General features: G+C 52.9%; 1 protein-coding gene and 1 long non-coding RNA gene across 2 annotated transcripts; both read right to left on the reverse strand.

The window, feature by feature from the left end:
* Nucleotides 1-8,048: 8,048 nt before the first annotated feature.
* LOC308631536 lies at nt 8,049-11,601 on the reverse strand. The gene is made up of 4 exons (XR_014018244.1): nt 11,163-11,601; nt 10,882-11,030; nt 9,534-9,690; nt 8,049-8,564 (listed from the first exon to the last, which is right to left on the reverse strand). It is a non-coding gene; the product is annotated as an uncharacterized lncRNA (long non-coding RNA).
* Nucleotides 11,602-11,979: 378 nt separating this feature from the next.
* Nucleotides 11,980-13,759, reverse strand: LOC308632071 (uncharacterized protein; the record flags this gene model as incomplete). Its single annotated transcript, XM_081263716.1, has 2 exons — nt 11,980-12,014; nt 12,864-13,759. The coding sequence occupies 2 exons, from the start codon at nt 13,757-13,759 to the stop codon at nt 12,005-12,007; spliced, it is 906 nt and encodes a 301-aa protein (XP_081119842.1). The 3' UTR covers nt 11,980-12,004.
* Nucleotides 13,760-17,759: the final 4,000 nt, after the last annotated feature.

The raw sequence follows: 17,759 nt of genomic DNA on the forward strand, positions 1-17,759 counted from the left end.
ACTCTATTCAAAAGCACGCTCTTAAAGGGGCACAGAACCAGGCCCCACCCCGCGTGCGTGCTGGGTGACTTGTCTCAGCCACTAGACTGTGGGCAGCAGCAGGACAGAGACGGCGTCCCTGCATCCCAGCACGTAACGCAGCTGCCTAGGAGCACACGTCCACACTATACAGCTTTAAACCCTTTAAAACTCATTTGACCTTCACAGCGTCCTCATGAGAGAGGCACTGTTCTGTATCTGGCCATTTCCCAGATGAGGAAACAGAGGCACTGAGAAGCCAAGCTCTTCACTTGAGGTCTCAGACCTGGTGGAGGTGAGGAGAGGCTTGTCCCCAGCAGTTGGGGTCCAAGGCCAGGCTGTGCCCTTGCCGGCAGACTCCCTGCCCTCCTCAGTGTGCCTAGGGGATGGCTGAGGTGGACAAAAATGTAGGACTGGCGCCCACCCTGTGCACAAGCCCCCAGGCCACCCAGGATCTAGTTCCCTACACTGGGAGGTTTGCTGGGGGGTGCTCCAGGGCGCACCCATGGAAGGGGTGAGGAAGTCAGGACCTGGGGGAGGGCAGAGCTGGCAGGAAGTGTGCACGGCCCCACGCCAAGAGGGAGCTCAGGAACTGGGACAGCCCTTCAGAGTGGTCCCTGGGCTTCTGTATCCAAGTCACGGGCCTTCGGGCCGGTCCCCAGGTGGTGGCAGAACCTTGGGTAAGGTGAGCCCTGCTCTGGCTGCAGGGGAGGGGGCAGTGCTGAGCCTGCAGCAGCTGGGTGTGTGCAGGGGCCCTGAAGAACTGGGCTGGGCAGCGCCGGGGTGTCCACCGACAGGACATGGGCTGAGCATCCTGCACAGAGGGCTGGCCCGATCCTCTCCCCGCCTGGAACCACTTTTGCCCGTTTCCCCGGCTTTGTGGTAGAATGAGCTGCAGCTTGGAGAAGCCCGGCAGCCTGCCTAAAGCTATCAGCCTGGCGCTGTGGCTGGGATCCAAGCCAGTGTGTGGCTGAACACCTGAATGGGCGGCCCTGGCCACTGTGCCTGCCCCTGCCCAGCCTGTAGGCCCAGCTCATCAGCTCCTTAGACGGGGGTGACGGGCATGGATATCCGTTGCCTGGGTCTCCCTGGGGTTCCTTCTAAGTCACTCCCTGTCCTTTAGCATGGGGCCACCAGCTGGATTCCCTAGAGCCACAGGGATGGGCACAGACGCCTGGCCTGGTCCATCCGGGTCTCGGTGTCAGGCCCAGAGATAAGCCAAGTCCTCCCTGGGGACCGTGGCAGAGAGAAGCTCTGGCTTCCTCTGAGGAGGTGAAAGCAGAATGATGCGAGGCAGACGCTGCCAGTGGCCGCGTCGCCCAGCCCCCTGAGCTTGGAGAAAGGCCAGTTGCTCAGAAGAGAATGAGCACTGAGGTCCGTACACTGAAAAGGCTGATCAAGGGGCCAGATGGCACCGCTCCGGCTCCCAGACCTCCGGAGGCCAGAATTAGGCTCCCTGTTGCAGGAACAGAGATCCCCTGGGTCTAAGCCAGTGCGCGGTCAGCATCTTTGGCTGGCTAGCAGGGCTGTGGGTGGCACTCGGTGCCATTCCCCCAGATCCCCATGTGAAGTACCCTAGACCGTGATTGCACTGGGTCTTTAAAGAGGTAATTAACTAAAGTGAGGTCATCTGCTTGGCCCCCCATCCAATCTGATTTATATGAAGTGGTGTCCTTTAAAGAAGAGATTGGGATGTAGAGACACACACAGAGGTTGACGATAGAAGGGCACAGGGAAAAGACAGTCATTGACAAGGGAAGGATAGAAGGTTCCGGAGACACCAGTCTGCCAGCACCTTGACCTTGGACTTCCAGCCTCCAGAACGGTGGGAAAATTAACTTCTGTTGTTGGAGCCATCCAGTCTGTGATGCTTGGGGATGGCAGCCCCAGCAAAGAAACATGGTCACCCCTCAGTGTCCATGGGGAATGGGCCCCAGGACCCACACACAGAGCAAAGCCTGCGGATGCTGGAAACCCTTCTATAAAATGGCATGGTGCTCGCACATGACCTGCACCCCCCCTCCCCTATGGTCTGCGTCATCCCTAGGTTACTTATAACACCTCATACAGTGGACCTACTACGTGAGGGTGGTTATACTGTATCGTTTAGGGAATTCAAGTTTCGCTTTTTGAAACTGGAGTTTGGTGTCTTTATCCCCCCTCCACCAATATTTTCAGTCTGCAGCTGCTGGAATCTGCAGATATGGACCCTTCAATGGGGAACCCTGGGGTACCAAGGCCACTGCACAGACAGGAGAACACCCTGTCAAGGTGTGCTTCAGTCACCTGGTTTTCCTGGGTGCCAGCAGCTCAGAATCTCCACGGCTTACAGCAGCACCCCTTTCCCTCACTTTGGGTCTGTGCGTTGGCAAGCAGTGGTCGGCTCTGTCTGGGTTTTGCTGCAGCCTGTGGGTCTGGTTCAGGTCTGCTCCAGCTGAGCCCAGCGCGGCAGCCCCCTGGGGCCCTTCTCAGGGAAGATCCCAGAGCAGGAGAGGCCCCTCCAGAGGGAACCAGTAAAAGCTCACTCACCGTCCAGTGGCTGAGGCCGGTCACATGGCCGAGGCTGTCAGCAGCAGGGCAGGGAAGGGCTTTCCACCCAGCCCACTGGTTTCCCACAGCGAAGTCAGAGGGCAAAGGGCAAGAGCATAACACTGTGAGGAGGAGGGATGAGGAACAGGGAGCCCTAATCCAATGAACCACAGAGGCTACGGGAGCTGGAAGGGACCAAGGACTCCTGAGGCAGCAGAATATCCAGGGCCACTGCACCCGTCAGCTGAGGTGTCGCGTGGCCCTGTCCCAGCGGGAAAGCCGGCTTCTGCTGCTCCATTACAGAGAGTTGCTAGCCCCAGCACCTTCTCAGAACGGCACACACCATCTCGAGGTGGTGGCTTCGTGTGCAGGGAAACCGGACCCTTCCTGGGAGATCAGAATCAATTTTAAATAGACACAGCTGTTCCCTAGCGGGACTGTTGGAAGGGAGAGGGATAGACGCTAGAGGAACTGTTTCACTTCTTTTTGTTTTAATTTGTTGAAATAACCAGAGGAGATTTTTAGAGGTTTGATTACTAATTTCTGGAAGAGTCAGTTGCTAAGTTTCCGATCCTTTTCGAGAAAAAGAAGTGTAAGATCAAAAGGAGACTTTGTAGAAGAGATTTTCACCTCATTTTGAATTTGGGAGACTTTTACAACAGAAGGATCAAAAGCAGAGCTAGTTTGGTTTTCTGATGGGCCCCTCCGATGGAGAAATCAAGTCCCACAGTTCAGCGCATCCAGCAGATGTTTACTGGATATCCCCCATGGTCATGCGCTCGCCTGGAAAAACATAAACAAATCATCATAACATCAAGCGCTGCCACTCTGTGTGGGGCCTGTGGGGTGAGTCCAGGTCCCTCCCTGGGTCTTGGTTTCTTCATTTATAAAGCAAGTGTGTTTGATGAAGCAACAACCCTTGGTCCGTTCCAGACCCAGAATCCTGAAGTCCTCAAGCAGGGTGGTTTACTTTTTCACTTGCTGATAAATCAAATTAGAGGTGTGAATAAAGGGGAAGGGAAGCTGCTGAAGATAGAAGGACGAGGACAGTGAATGGGGCGGTTCCAGGTTCCTCCCAGAGGTAAAGCTAAGAGTCCATGCTGGGTGCAGTGGTGCAGGCCTGTAATCCCAGGGACTCAGGCGGCTGAGACAGGAGATCCAAGTGGAGGTCGGCCTCCGTAACTTAGCAAGACCCTAAACAACAGAGACCTTGTCTCAAAATTTAAAAAGTAAGTTAAAAGGACTGAGGATAGAGCTCAGTGATAAAACTCCCCTGGGTTCTATTCCCAGTGCCAAAAAAAAAAAAAAAAAACCAGGAGCAGGAAGTTGATCATTACATTTGTGTTCATTATTGCACCCAGATTCCTGGAGAAAGGTCCCTTGCTCCAGTGCCATTCTCAGGCCAGGTATGTATGAATCCAGCCTTTACCACCCTGTTCCATTCCACAGTATCCACACCAAGCTCAGGTGTAAGAAGCTGAGGCAGAATAGAGGTAAAGAGGGGGCCGCTGGACCTGAGTCACCTCGTCAGTGGGGTATGACCTTGGGTAGTAAACTCACCTTCCCGAGCCTCAGTTCTCCAATCTGAAAGATGGGGATGATACCAGTAGCTTCTTCCTGATGTCATTAGATATTATCACTGGGTCAGAAGTAAGAAGCCACTAAAATCATTGCTGTCTGTCATTACCGTAGCCCCGCTTCTGAACGCCTTCAAGCCAAAGTTGGTTTTGCCTCTACCAGCTTGTTTAGCCTCTCCTTCCTCAAGAAAACTGAGAAAGGATTCATGTTGTCATTGGGATTCAGCGAACATAGTGTTCTCCACGTAAAGGTGTCCACAGATTTATGAAAGCATGTTACTTTGAATTAAAACAATAAAGAGATCTTAAAGCTGGAGTTTCCATTCACCGTGGCACCCTCTGAGTGAGAAAGGTGAGAATCCAACAGGCGAGTGCTACCTTCTATGGTTTCCAAAGGGAAGGCAGACCTTGAGCTCCGGGGTGCACCTCTGAGCCCCAGCCCTGGAACAGAGCTGCCCTCGCCTCTGGAAAGGAGCGCATTTGTAGCTAATTTGCACAAAGGTGCCCCGTGCGCTAGCGGAGGCCCAGACAGCCCGTCTTTGGGGAGACACTTAAGTCCCCACTTTGGTTTGATGCCTCCTAACGAACGACAGAATGGGAACCCAGATCTGTCTGTCTTTCCTTCCCCAAAGCTGCAGAGGCAACTCAGGCTCCCCACACTTCCCCAAGCTGCGAGGCTCTTTGCTTTGTCAAGAGGCTCTGCCAGACTCCCTGGGGGCCCCGCCTGGCGGGCGGGGAAGAGCACAGCTCTTCTTCCAGACAGTTCCACTGCTTGGACATAGGACAGCTGTCTCAGAGCTGGAGAGAAGCATCCAGTGGTCTGGGGGGGGGGCAGGTGTGGGGCTGGGGACGCAGGGGGCAGATGGCAGAAAATGCGTCTTGGAGAGGAAAGGGACCCGTCCCCTTCCTGTCGTCTCAGCCCCACCTGCCCTCTGTGAAACCAAACCTCCCACGTGTTTATTTCTCAAAAGCCAGAAGACTGACAGCTTGCTGTTCTTCAGCAAAGGGCTCAGAACGCTGTCTTGGATCCAGGATGGCTGAGGTGCCACATAATGGCACCCCTGGGAACCACGATCCCTCCTGAACCACAGGTGCCTGCGACCTTGGCCCTGTGGCTCCAAGTATCAGTTACAAATCCCCTAAATCCCCCCAGTATCAAATAAGACAAGTAAATACATAAAAGGGTGATCAATGAAGTTAAATATGACAGCTTCACGCTTTCCCAGCCAGAGTCACGGTGTCCCACTGAGTCATGTGTGCAGGTCATTCTGACTCTCGGGGGGCAGATGGCTTCAAGTTCAGTCCTTCAGGCCACTGGGTTAGACAGTCTTCACCATTTGGCACCTGACTGTGAAGAGTTTAGAGTGAGTGCAAGGGGCAGAATCCAGGGGAGATCCCTGTCACTGCTGCTTCAAACTCCTAAAAAAGAGGGTCACCTTGCCAGACCCCTCCGTAAGGATCTTGGTGGGTGCATAAGCTAGTGTCCCCCCGGGAGGTCTTGAGTGAGAGTCACATTGTTCTTTGTGACCTTTTAGGGGTGGAGGCACTTGTTCTGGAGAGGGTGGGAAAAAGGAAGGAACTAGAGGGAAGAAGCAGCTCCAGAGAGAGCCTGGGCGGGTTGGCGGGGGCGTGAGTAGCACCAAGCCCAAAACTCACCTACAAAGGATATCCATCATCCAGCCAAATAAGTGAACGAGGAAGAGCAAAATGTGGCAATAAATCCCCATGTTTGGGAAACTTGGCTCCATACCAAATCTGAGGCACTTAATGTTTAGAGACAGTCCCAGTCGCTTCCCCAGCCCCCCACGACGTGGAAAGCAACTTTTATTAGCAGCAAGAAAAAAACTGAATTAAGTATTGGAAGCCACTGGGATGCCATTCTGTGAGCCAAAAGAACTAATCACCAAATGGGCCCCCAGAGACAGGAAGAGCAAGTGCACCGGTCACAGATCACAAAGAGCAGCTCCCTCCCCTGCCCTTGTGCTGGGGACGAAGGGCATGCAGTTGGGGGACCCCAGGGCTCTTTGCAGCAGCATCGTGGAGAGGAGCTGCATTTGTGTATTAAAGGGGGAGCCGGGAAAGAAGAGTGGGGCCGGGCGAGTGTGAGCAACCTCACGGCCTTGCGTGTCCTCCCGAGGGTGACCTCAGTGCTGGGAGAATTCAGGCTGAGCTGGCAGAAATCGGCGGACAAGCACAGTGGCGGACCTTAATGGAAGCTGCGGTACAACTCTCCATGTCCCCTCGCAGGGTCGTCGCGGGTCTCTTAGTCTTCTCTCTCTCTGCGGTTGATAAGATCTATGGGTTCTTTCCAGGTACCAGGCCCTCTGCCAAGGGCTTCCTGGGCAGTCTCATCGAATTCCTCGACAGGCCTAGGTCAGCGGTCATATTCCATTTTGCTAATGAGAAGCTTGAGGCCCAGAGGAGTTAAGCAGCTCATCCGCGTCACAGAGCTGGTCCGCGGCAGGGCTGGGACTGGACTGGATGTGTGACTCACCCCAGAGCCTATGCCTTGAAGCTGAGGAGGACTGTGGCCACTGGGATCCCTCTGTTACCCTTGTCCCACCCACAGGCTGGAGGGACACTCGTCAGGTGGGATATGAAAACTGACCTCGTGTGCCAGAGGCTGGGAGACTGGACCTAACCTTCTTGGTTATGTAGGGACAACCTCTCAGAGATCTCTGGAACCTGGAAAACAAAATGGCGCCCAGCCCAGGGAGCTACCCAGGCAGGAGTGGGCAGGGAGAAACCTGTGTGCTGACCAGTTCATTAGAGGTGCAGTGATGGCTCTCTGCAGGTGGAAATACTTGTCTCAGGGTTTTAGATTTTATTTGGCCATCGCTGTTTGTCCACCGCCACACACAGAGCCTGTGACAGAGCCCAGGCCACCGTACATATTCTTCCACAAGCTGCACCCCACACCCAATAAGAAACACATCAGAAAGCCAAACAACGGTAAAAGAGAAAAAAAAAATGACACTTCTGTCAAGAAATAGACTCTTTAAGTCTATATGCTTACGACGTGCTTAAGCCCACGGTTGGTCTACTGTATGTTTAACATTTATCTCTTTCATGCAGAGGAGCCCTGGAATTAGAGTGATTATCAAAGGCCTGTTGGCAAACGGAAACTCTGCAGGAGAAGCCTGTGGTTAGGTCCACGCACAGGAGGGATGCACTGGCCAACCCAGCCTCAGTGAGAGATGGCTGGGGAGGCCGTGTCAGTGGACACACTAACAACTCTGTCGCGTGTCCACACGGGGTGTGTGTGTGTGTGTGTGTGTGTGTGTGTGTGTGTTGGGCACCTGCCTAGGTACATTTCCCATCTCGGCTGCAGGCTGCTCCCTGGAGCCCCATAACCCTGTCTCCTGCTTCTGTCCCTCCCTCTTGGCCCCTTTGTTCCATAATTGTGGTCCTGCGGTGGCTGATGGGGAGGGAGTGCAGCTGCTGGGGTTCTGCCGCCTGCGCACCCCTTTCTCTGCCCCTCCCCCTGCTAGTCTTCCCACCCACAGCACCGTCCTGGCTGCGTCCTGGCTGTGCCTGACTTGGAGATGCGTCGCCCTTTCCCCCAGAGCACATGTTAAAACCCACTCAGCCAAAGTAAACCGTGTAGATGTACAAGAGATCCATCTCCTAGATTGGCCGGGCTTAGCATGTGACAATGTGAATAAACACAGCATCCATCTGCAGGAGGGAGGGGATTCCCCAAGGACTCTTGGGTGGAGGGGGTGGGGGAGACGAAGGATGGATGGAATCCGGAGGAGAAAGAGCAGGGAGCCCTGGCAGCCCTCCTGAGCCCTGCAAGGATCCTGGCATGTACGGGGTTTTGCACTGGCACCTGGTGAACCCCTGCCCTGGGCACCTAGAGCTACGAGTCTCAAACTTCCCATGCATCAGGTTCCCCCTGGGCAGTGTGTTGCAAATGCCTGTACCCATGCTGGGCACCTCCAGGGATTCTGATTGGCCAGGAGGGGCGCCTGGGCTTAGGTATTCCATATCAGAGGGCTTCATCCTGACTTTGAGAAACACTGGATTTATCCTACAGTTCAGAGATGTGCTCACAGAGCCTGGCGAAGGACACTATTTGCAGGAGGTGGCCTTTAAAGTTGTAAGCCTGGACCACATCTGCAGGTGTTCCGGGGCCCCTCGGGCAGCCACACGCCAGTTCTAAGAAGTGTCAGGGGTCCCCATCACAGCTCCTGGTTCCCCATTGCGGCTGGCTTCTCACAGCCTCCCTTTCCCACCTGTCCCACGCGAGGATTCCTGGAGGCCACTGGTCATCACTCAGCCTTACAGAGGGTGAGGTGCTGGGAGGTGAATGTCCCCTCCAGTTTTAGAGCCAGGCAGAAGTGATGTCCCGGAATCCAAGGAAACCTGGGCCGCATGTGGGGATATCCAAGGAAGCCTGGTCCTCAGCTCATCTGCTCAGCAAGGACGTGTGGAGCCCTGTGGGGTCAGAGGTGGAAGGACACGCGGGCAGCGTGCGGTGCTCAGAAACCTGGGTTAAGACTAAGGTGCCCGAAGCAGATTCCAGTACCCTCTCCACTCAGTGGGATTGTTTGGAGAATAAAATAAGAAGAGAGCTGTGAAAGTACTTTGCAAATTAAGATGTGACTGGAATTCCTGGGGAAGACCGAGAATGAGGAGGGTTTTAATGAGAGAAGAAAGAATATTCATGGATTGGGAGTTGTGGGGTGTGGGGGAGATGAGTGTGCTCGGTCCACCACGAACTCTGGGGGAGGTATCAATGGCACATGAGTCCGTGGAAGCAGAAAGACAGGACCAAGCCCACCCTCCTGGGGCTCCGGGTCCAGCTGGTGGGTGCGTGTGGTGGGGGACTCTGCAGTTTTAGCAGGACGTTTTGTTGCATGCAATAGAAGGAATCAAATTAGCCTAAGTAAAGGGCATTTATTCCTGGAAATTCCATGAAATCCAACACAAAGCAGAATAAGCAGGATTGCCTCCAGGACCTCAGTAAGTGGAGCTTAAAGACCTTCACCCTAGAGAGCCAAACTCAGGGTGATATCTTTTAAATCCTCCAGTGTATACAGTATGACAAATTAGCAAATAAATAAAGCAGATCAATGGTGGTATATGCTATGAAGTAGGTCAATGTCGAGTGTTAAATCTAGGGGATGAAAAGGAGTCAGATGCAGAGAGCTAGGAGAGACCATTCTAGGCAAAGGTAAGAGAAAAAAGAAAGATGGAGAGAGACCCTGAGGTCAGAAAGAATTAAAGAGGAAAGAATTTAGTGAGGAGGGGGCGTGGCCAAGAGCAAGGGGCGTGGCCAAGAGCGAGATTTTACAAAATGCTCAGGTAAGGCTTGGTGGGCACAGGTGGGCATGGCACAGTGGGTTTATGCTGCTCAGAAAGATCAGGCACTCGGCAAATACCAGCAGAGGCTGGTGACCGTACCTGGGTCTTGGATGGCATTTGGGTAGTCAGGAATGATAACAGGTGACAGTGAGTAAAGGGAGGCAGGTTCCAATGTAGCAGATCCATCTTCTGGCTGGTTTTTGCCTCCGTTTGTTTTATGTTGCTGTAGCAGAATCTGCAGGCTCAATGATTTATCCTTTAAAAAATAAATTTATTTCTCTTAGTTCTGGAGGCTGGCATCTGGAGAGGGCCTTCCTGCTGATTAAGATGACAGGGACATCACATGGTGGGACACAGCAGGCAGGCGTGAGAGCTCAGGTCCCTTTTCCTCTAACCCCACCTCATGACCCCGTCTAACCCTGGCCACCTCCCAGTGGCCTCCCCTCCAAATGCTATCAGCACACGACTTTGGGGATCACATTTCCAACACATGGACTTTGGTGGACAGATCATGGTGGTTCTTCACCTCAGCTTACTGGGGTGTGTGGGGGTTTGAGTTTAGGAACATACAGAAAGGAAGACCCTGAACTAGAACCCACGGTCCTGTCCAGTTCTTGTAGCTGTGGACCCCGAAGAGATTAACAGAGTTGTGGGTGACAGCGAACCCTCTCTCTCTCTCTCTCTCTCTCTCTCTCTCTCAAGCTCATGTGTCTCCCAAGAAATGGCAAGCCAGTGCATACCAACCCCCAACACACTCACCCAGGCAAGGGGCTCGCAAACAGGGCCTTAGGCAGGTGGCAGAGGACACAGGCTCTGGGCAGTTGCTGTTTGAGATCTCCCAGGCCCCAGCACTGCCCAGGCCCAGGGTAAGAAAGGTAGGCCAGGAGCCATTTGGATTTAAACCAAGTTGATCCTGAGAGGGTAACGGATCTCAGGGGGTAATTATAAAGAGAGACATGAGGAGAAAGTCCTCTTTTCATGTTTAGGGGGAAAAAAATCTCACAATGAATCAATAAAAAATATGGGGGGGAAAAGTCAAAAAATAAAATTCTTTAAAATCCTAGGAGGCACCCCAGGAATTTCTAAAGCAAGTTTATTGAAATCTCAGTGAGGGGAGAGGGGCCCAGGAAATAAATCTTTGCTTTCTTTCCTCCTCGTTAGATTTCTTTTCTTTTTCCCCTGGTTTGGTTTGTTTTGAGTTGATGATTGGGGTGTGTGGGATTAATCTCACTGAAGAGGAAAATGAGTAACACTTGGTCAGTTTGTTGACAGCACAAACATGCTCACTCACAGGCTCACACACAGACTCACACCCAGACACACGTGGAGCTTGCCAAGGGCTGGTGGAAAGGCTGTGAGAAGGGAGGGCAGGAAAGACCCAGCTGCCCCCTCTCCTGCCCAGAAGTTCCCAGGAAGCCAGAGAGGCACATGGAAGCAGATACGTTACCCTTCCTTCTGACGCGTGCCGTACCAGAGGTGACAACTTGGAATCAACCACCTTAATGTGGACCTTTTGATGGCATTTAGTATATTCACGGTACTGGGTGACTATCACCTCTTGTCTAGTTCCAAAATATTTTACCGCCCCTAAATAACCTACAAAGCAGTTAGTAATGTATTAACAGGTTATTAATGAGTTAATAATTTATTAATGACCTATTAAGCAATTAATAAAGTATTAATAGCCCACTTTTCTCCCCCAACCCAAAGCCTCTGGAAGACACCCACCTCTCCTCTGTCTCCATGGACTTGCCCATTGTGGGTATTTCATGTCCATGGAATCTGACAATAAGTGACATTTGTGTTAGGCTGCTTTCACCTAACAGTGTCCTCAAGTTCCATTCATATTGTGGCACACTTTAGTCCTTTTCATGGCTGAATAATATTTCATCATAAGTATGAAACAATTGTCCATTGATGGCCATTTGGGTCATTTCTGCCTTCTGGCTGTGGTGAGTAGTGCTGCTCTGAGCATACATGTCATTCGTGACATTCCTGACATTTTTGTCTGGATATCTGTTTTCAGCTCTTCTGGACACATACCCAGGGGCATATTTGCTAGGTCTTATGTAATTCTATGTTTAACTTTTTGGGGAACCCCCATGTTTTCCACAGTGGCCGAACCATGACTTCTGCCCTTTGAAGATCCACAGAATGCTGTGGTTTTGATGCTTCCCTGCAACCCAAAGGTCTTCAAAGAATTGAACCACGCAGTGCCAGGAGCCATGGTTGGTCCATTTGGTCAGAACTTGTGCTAACGAGGCAAAGGTTGGTCAGTGGCTCTTTCCCACACTGACCAGTTAGTTAGCTGAGCAGGGCAGACATTGGACAACTGTGCCTCCTGTTTCATATGCCACCATCTCATACTGTTCTGCCCTCTTGCAGAAGGTTGTTGGTGGCCACAGGGTGGGGCAAGAGTGGTTACTGGTTCCACCTAAAAGGAATAAAAATCCTAGCAGTCAAGGTCTCCTGGAGGCACAGTGGGACTACCTGGAGTCAGATGCTCACTTACCTCATTCACCTGATTTCTGTGGGTCCCTTTAGTAAATTGCTTACTTCTGCCTAGAGCCTCAGTTTCCTCTAAGAGGAGAATAATAATCTTTAGTCAAAGAGATAACAAAGCATAAAAAAGCACATTCATTCTTTTCCTGGCTTGGTTCTTAGGGGTTTTCATGCCATTGGGTCTGAAGGAAGGGTGGGTGCCCTGGTCTTATGCAAGATCCCCCCTTCCCCCCCCCCCCCCCCCCCCGTTGGTTTCTGAAAACGCTCTTCGTCCCCAGGGGGCTGAGCAGGAATGGTGGTGGCCCACTGTCGGCTGGGGGCCTGCACTGGCGGCTTTAAGTTGCCCTATTTGCATGGAATGAAGCTTGCTATGGTAACAAAGTCTGGTGGCTGGAATCCAGGGCCCCAGTGAAAAAATGCGAAGCCTGCGCTCTGGGAAAGAGGAGTCGGGAGGGGCCTCTCAGATAAGGTTACCTCAGTTCGTCGGTGGCCGAGAGGAGACGGTGGGTAAACTGAGGCCGCGGGGCGCATCACTCCTCGGCATAGGAGGAGAAGCCCACCCCCGACGCCCTCCCGTCCTCCCTCCCATCCTCACCGCTCTCCCCGCCAATTCTCCGCCCAGCTAAGAAGCTCTGGACCGGCCGGAGCAGCGCCCTCCACCTGGGGGGCACCAGCCGGGTGGGGGCTGTGGAGAGGCCGCAGCTCCACCGGCCCGGGCCAGGGAAGCATCGCACTCCTTCCGGGGGTTGACAGCGCAGGTCGGCGGCGGGGCGGGGGCGGAGGTGAGTGGCACTCGGGCCACCAGCTCAGCTCCCCCCGATTTAGGGAACCCGCAAAGCAAGAACTCCGCTCCTGAGCTCGCGCGAGCTCCCTCCAGCTCCCCTCCGGGGCCCCTCTTCCGCGCACCCCTCTCTCCTGAGCACCTACCGCCTCCCGAGCCCCAGCCGGGCGCGGGGCAGTCGTCCGCGGGGCGGGGCTGCCCACCGCTGCGGGGAGGGGACAGAGGACCGACCTCGGCTTAGGCGCCCCCACCCTCGCCTGGGGCGCCTCCTGGGCCCCCTCGGGGGCGCGGCCCGCCTCCCGCATTCCCTGGGGGTGTGTCCCGAGGTGGGGGGCGCCGAAGACGGAGGGTGCCCCCAGCCCCCGGCCCAGGCCCCCTCCCGAGCGGGCGAATGGTAGGCTCCGGCTGAAGAGTGCCTGGCGGCGCGCGGTGTCCTCTGCGCGCAGCTCGCGGCGCCCGCCCGCCGGGGTCTCGGCGATCGCTGCTCCTCCTCCTCCTTCTCCTCCTCTTTCTCCTCCTCCTCCTCCTCCCCCCGCCGCCTCGCCACCGCCGCGGCTCGAGCTGGAGGCGCCGCTGTCATTCCTGCGCCGGAGGAGCCGGCGCTGCCGGTGCCTGGGGGTCGGGGCGCAGGGTAGCCGGGCCGCGGGGGACCCAACAGGTAGAGCCGGGGGTGCCCGGCCGCGCGCCCCCCGCGCATCATGCAGCTCTTTGTCACCTCTCTCGCCCCCAGGCCAAAATCCTGAGCATGATGGAAGACAATAAGCAGCTCGCGCTCCGCATCGATGGGGCGGTCCAGTCGGCCAGCCAGGAGGTGACCAACCTGCGAGCGGAACTCACGGCCACCAACCGGAGACTGGCGGAACTGAGCGGCGGCGGCGGCGGCCCCGGCCCGGGCCCGGCAGCCGCGACCAGCGCCTCGGCGGCGGCGAACATGGAGAACCACCAGCTCGGCGCGCAAGGTAGGGATCGCCCGGCGCCCGGGCGGAGGCGAGGCCAGCGAGCACGCTGGCCCGGAGGTGGCCGGGGACTCGGCGCCCCCCATGCCCGGGCGAAATCGCTTTGCATTGTGCTGGTAACCCTTTCCGCCCGGCGGTGGTCACCGCTGCTCTGGAGCTGGGAGTTGCAGGCTGCTGTCATTAAGGAAACCCCTTGTGCACGGGGGTCACACGGTCCCACCGGCCGGCCAGCCTGAGCGAGGTGCAGCCGGCAGGTCCTTCCGGCAGTAGAGTGCCTTCTCCTTGGTACATGGCCCCCAGCTCTGTGGCAAACTTTTCACGCCCCCATCCCTGCGGCAGGGGTGAATGCCTTCGTTCCCCCCAGATCCAAAGGCTGCTTCCTTTGGAATGACTCCCAGAGGGAGCTGGGGCTCTGCCGCCTTGTTCAGGGTGGAGGATTGGAGTAATGTGCACTTTTCTCCACGGATGCCAAATCTCTTGTCTCAATTGCATATGGACTTTATTTTCTCCCCATTTGCGATCGCGCAGGCAGTGGAATATATCAAGGAACAGTAGATGCTTTGCTCTGCTTGGAGTTTAAATTTCCAGTAAGTGCACACGCCGAGAGCACTTCCCAGGGGAAAATCTGGACCTCAATGGTTGAGTGATGGGCCCTGGGGGAAACCAAGGCTCACATGGTAGATTGCAGGGAGCCCCTGTTTGGAAGGACTGTCTGCAGTTTAGAGGAAGGGGGAAAGACAGCTGGTCTGTGTTGACATTGATAGAGAGGAGGCTCTGAAACCCCCTGCAGGGGTTAAAGGTGAAGGAGGCCTCCCTCAAATGTACTGTCTGGTTTCTGTGAATTGGAAAGTAAAAAGGTAAGCAGGTAATCCTTTTCAGGACCCCCCCCCCCCCAATTGCCCTTTAAGAAACTGGTGATGAATATCATTTGAATTGTAAACTAAACAGCTGAAATTCAGAACTGGACAGAAAAGAAATCTCCAGTTCATGAGGGCCACTTATATAAATATGTCATTTGATGGAGTACAGGGTACCAATTGCTCAGAGGCTCCAAATGATTTTCTGGTTCTGTTATTTCAACAGCTTCTCCTAAGTGTGGAGAGACGGTCTGTTTTCATGTGGACGCCTTCTCTCTTCTCTCTCTCTCTCCCCCCCACCCCCACTTCCTGAGAAGGTATGGTGTGCTTTGTGAAGTGCAATGCAGAGCCTGAAATGACAGTTTTGTTTGGAATTCTAAGTCAGATCTTAACTTGCTACTTCAGAGCCTGTTAGAAGTGTTTAAGAATGGGGAAATAATTTGGTAACAAAGTAGCCATGACATCATGGTGGGAAGATGCCCGTTGCCTGCACGGTTTTCAAGGTTGATACCTGGTTGTTCTTGTCATTTATCCCTCCTTCTGTCATTGTGTGTAGAAGAACATTCTCACTGGGACCTGGGAAAAAAATGGGAGAGACAGACTGTAAGATAAGACTTAAGAAGGGACTCTTCTAACATTAAAGAAAGAGCTAAGAACTGGCATTTTGTAAGAATCAAAAGCCATAGCAAGGGACCCTGAACAATGCTGGTGAATTTCCCACCATCTCTTCTTTTCTCAGCCAAGGAAAAGTTAAGTGGCTTTTTATCTGCGGACTGGATTTAGCTGCAGACGGGGCGTGCTGAGAGAGTCTGGCAACACTGATGCGTGCACACACCAGCCTGGACCTCGCCGCGCTGGCCGCTGTTAAAATGCTGTAGTGGAGCAACAGGGGCTGTTTTCTTTTTCTTTTTCCCACAAAAATGCACAAGGCTGTGGAGATGGAAACAGCTTTTGGATCTCTTGATATGAAGTAAAAACACACAAACCCAGCACTACCCGCCTGCGCTCCCCGCACCCTGCCCCTGTCAGTGGCTGGAAGAAGGAGGGCTTCCATTACTCAGCTTTCTGCCACAGGTAGTTCTCAGAACCTTTAAGGGAACTTAGTGGTTTTATAATTAAAAAAGAAAAATGTTAAAGGTTTTAACTCAATTGTTGGCCATGTATTCATTTAAATTGATATGAATTTATACCGATGTGAGGGTCGAATAGAAAACAAGCGCAATGTCAACTCAGAGAGGCCTCTGGTACCCATCTAGAGCAACAGTACCCCGACTCCATACTTTTTGCATTATTGAGCCTTTCTGGGTTTTGGGTTTGTTTGCTTGATTTCCTGGCCTCGGGCTAGCACAATACCTTCAGCAGAGTTGTTCTGGTAGTTTCTTCTGCTCTGGCTTTTATGTTCCTAAGGGGAAGTGTGGAGTTCTTACAAGTTAATTTTCAAGTGTGCTTGACTGCCTTCCTCCTGCTTCTTCCTAACATACCTCCAGGGAGGCTCACAGAAGCCCAGCAGCGCCCGGCTCTCCGGACTGTTCTTCCCAATTAGAGTTATTCTTGTGTTTTGGTTTTGTCAGTGTTGGTGCCGTTCGGTGGGCCATTGAGTTATCACTTTTCAAATCAAGGTTTTGGGTGAAATGAGTATCTTCCAAAATACAACTATATAAGTCATCTTTTAACTAAAGGACATTATGCACCTATTAGATGCATGTTAATGTTCCTTTACTAATATTAGCACAAATGGTTAGGGGAAAGAGTCACCTCTGGCTTTCGAAATTTTTGTTGTTGTTTAAAAAAAAATTTCTAAATGAATGAAGCCCCGTCATCAACCCATCTGCGCATGTTTTGTTCCAGTGGTGACAACTGGTGTCGCCTTGCAATACGGAAAACTCAGGTTTTCCTAGAGGGTTAATGCAGCGTGTCATTTAAACAAAATATTAACTTGGTTGGTACCCTCTGTGAGCTGGCATGGTTGCTATGTAACAGAATCTAGAAAGCGACTGCTGAAAATCTGGGCTTTCGGCACTTCTCAGGATCTTCTTTCGGAATCTGTGTTGAAAGAACGCCTGGCAGCCGGCCCATCTCCCTCTCCCCGCTGCAACTGGGTTGGATAATCCCTAATGAGGACGCTGGCATACAGCGCCGGGGGCATCCGTGCAGGGTGGCACATTTCACAGCCCCGGAGGCCACCTCTTGGGTTGGAGGGGTCACAACTGCTTTTGACAGGTGGACAGAAGGAAGGCTTGGAAAAAAACAGCCCAGCGATTGTTCCAATTCATCTTGTCATGGGTAGCCAGAGAAAGGATTTGTTGAAAGTAACATTTCTAAGCTGTTTTCCTTAGCGGAACATCCCTGGGAAAATGTGTTTAAAATGCTTGCTGTTCTTTGAGGGGGAAACATAGTTTGTTTCTTTGAAAATGTTTTAGCTGATGAATGACTAATATTAGATTCAATTGGTTGCTTTGCTATGCATAGAATGAAGCAATTAAGCACCAGTAATACCCAATTCAAATAGGTATTAACTGTATATAACATAAAATGCTATGCCCAGTAGGATGTATGCATACTGCCATTAATTTATTGTTTTCTAAAGGAAATAATTGAATTAATATAGCAAGGGGGGTGCGTGCCGAGAGCCTCTTTCTTTGGCAATGAGGATTTCCTGTCTACTGAGCTTATTCAAATGGGGAGGGGGAGAGGGTTGTTTTTCCTATACCTTTGTAAATTTCCATAACTATATGCAAATTTTATTTTTCTCCCCAGATGTTAAAATAGGCCATTACTTAAGGTCTGGCTGCTCTTATCTACCATCACTACAATGCCGGCGACTCTTTGGTGAAGTACAAATCCCCTCTGGAGTGACTTGAATGTGTGAGGAGTCTACCAAGATGCTAGACGCTGTTGCTTTGTAAAATAAGTTCTGTCCCTCGCTGTTCCCTTCCCAATTCATCCTGCCTCTGCTCTTGTTTGTCGGTTCTTCTAAAGGGGGGGGGGATTTTCAGATGGCAGAGAGGTGGGACGAAAGGTGACAGGGTCTCAGGGGCCCCCTCTGGCATTTGCTTGGGTCACAGAGCCCCAGCCCCACCCCCTGCCAGGCACACGTCTCGGTTTTCCAGGCAGGAAAATGGGCTGCAGATGTCTCTTCTTAACCTGGCAGGTCCTCATGAGCGAGGGCTTCAAAGTTCTTCCTGAAAATCACTGTGCGTGGACACAGAGATTACTCACAGATCGGTAC

Source organism: Spermophilus citellus (assembly GCF_964194105.1).
Source record: "Spermophilus citellus genome assembly, chromosome: 12".
In the NCBI taxonomy this organism is placed as follows: Eukaryota; Metazoa; Chordata; class Mammalia; order Rodentia; family Sciuridae; genus Spermophilus; species Spermophilus citellus.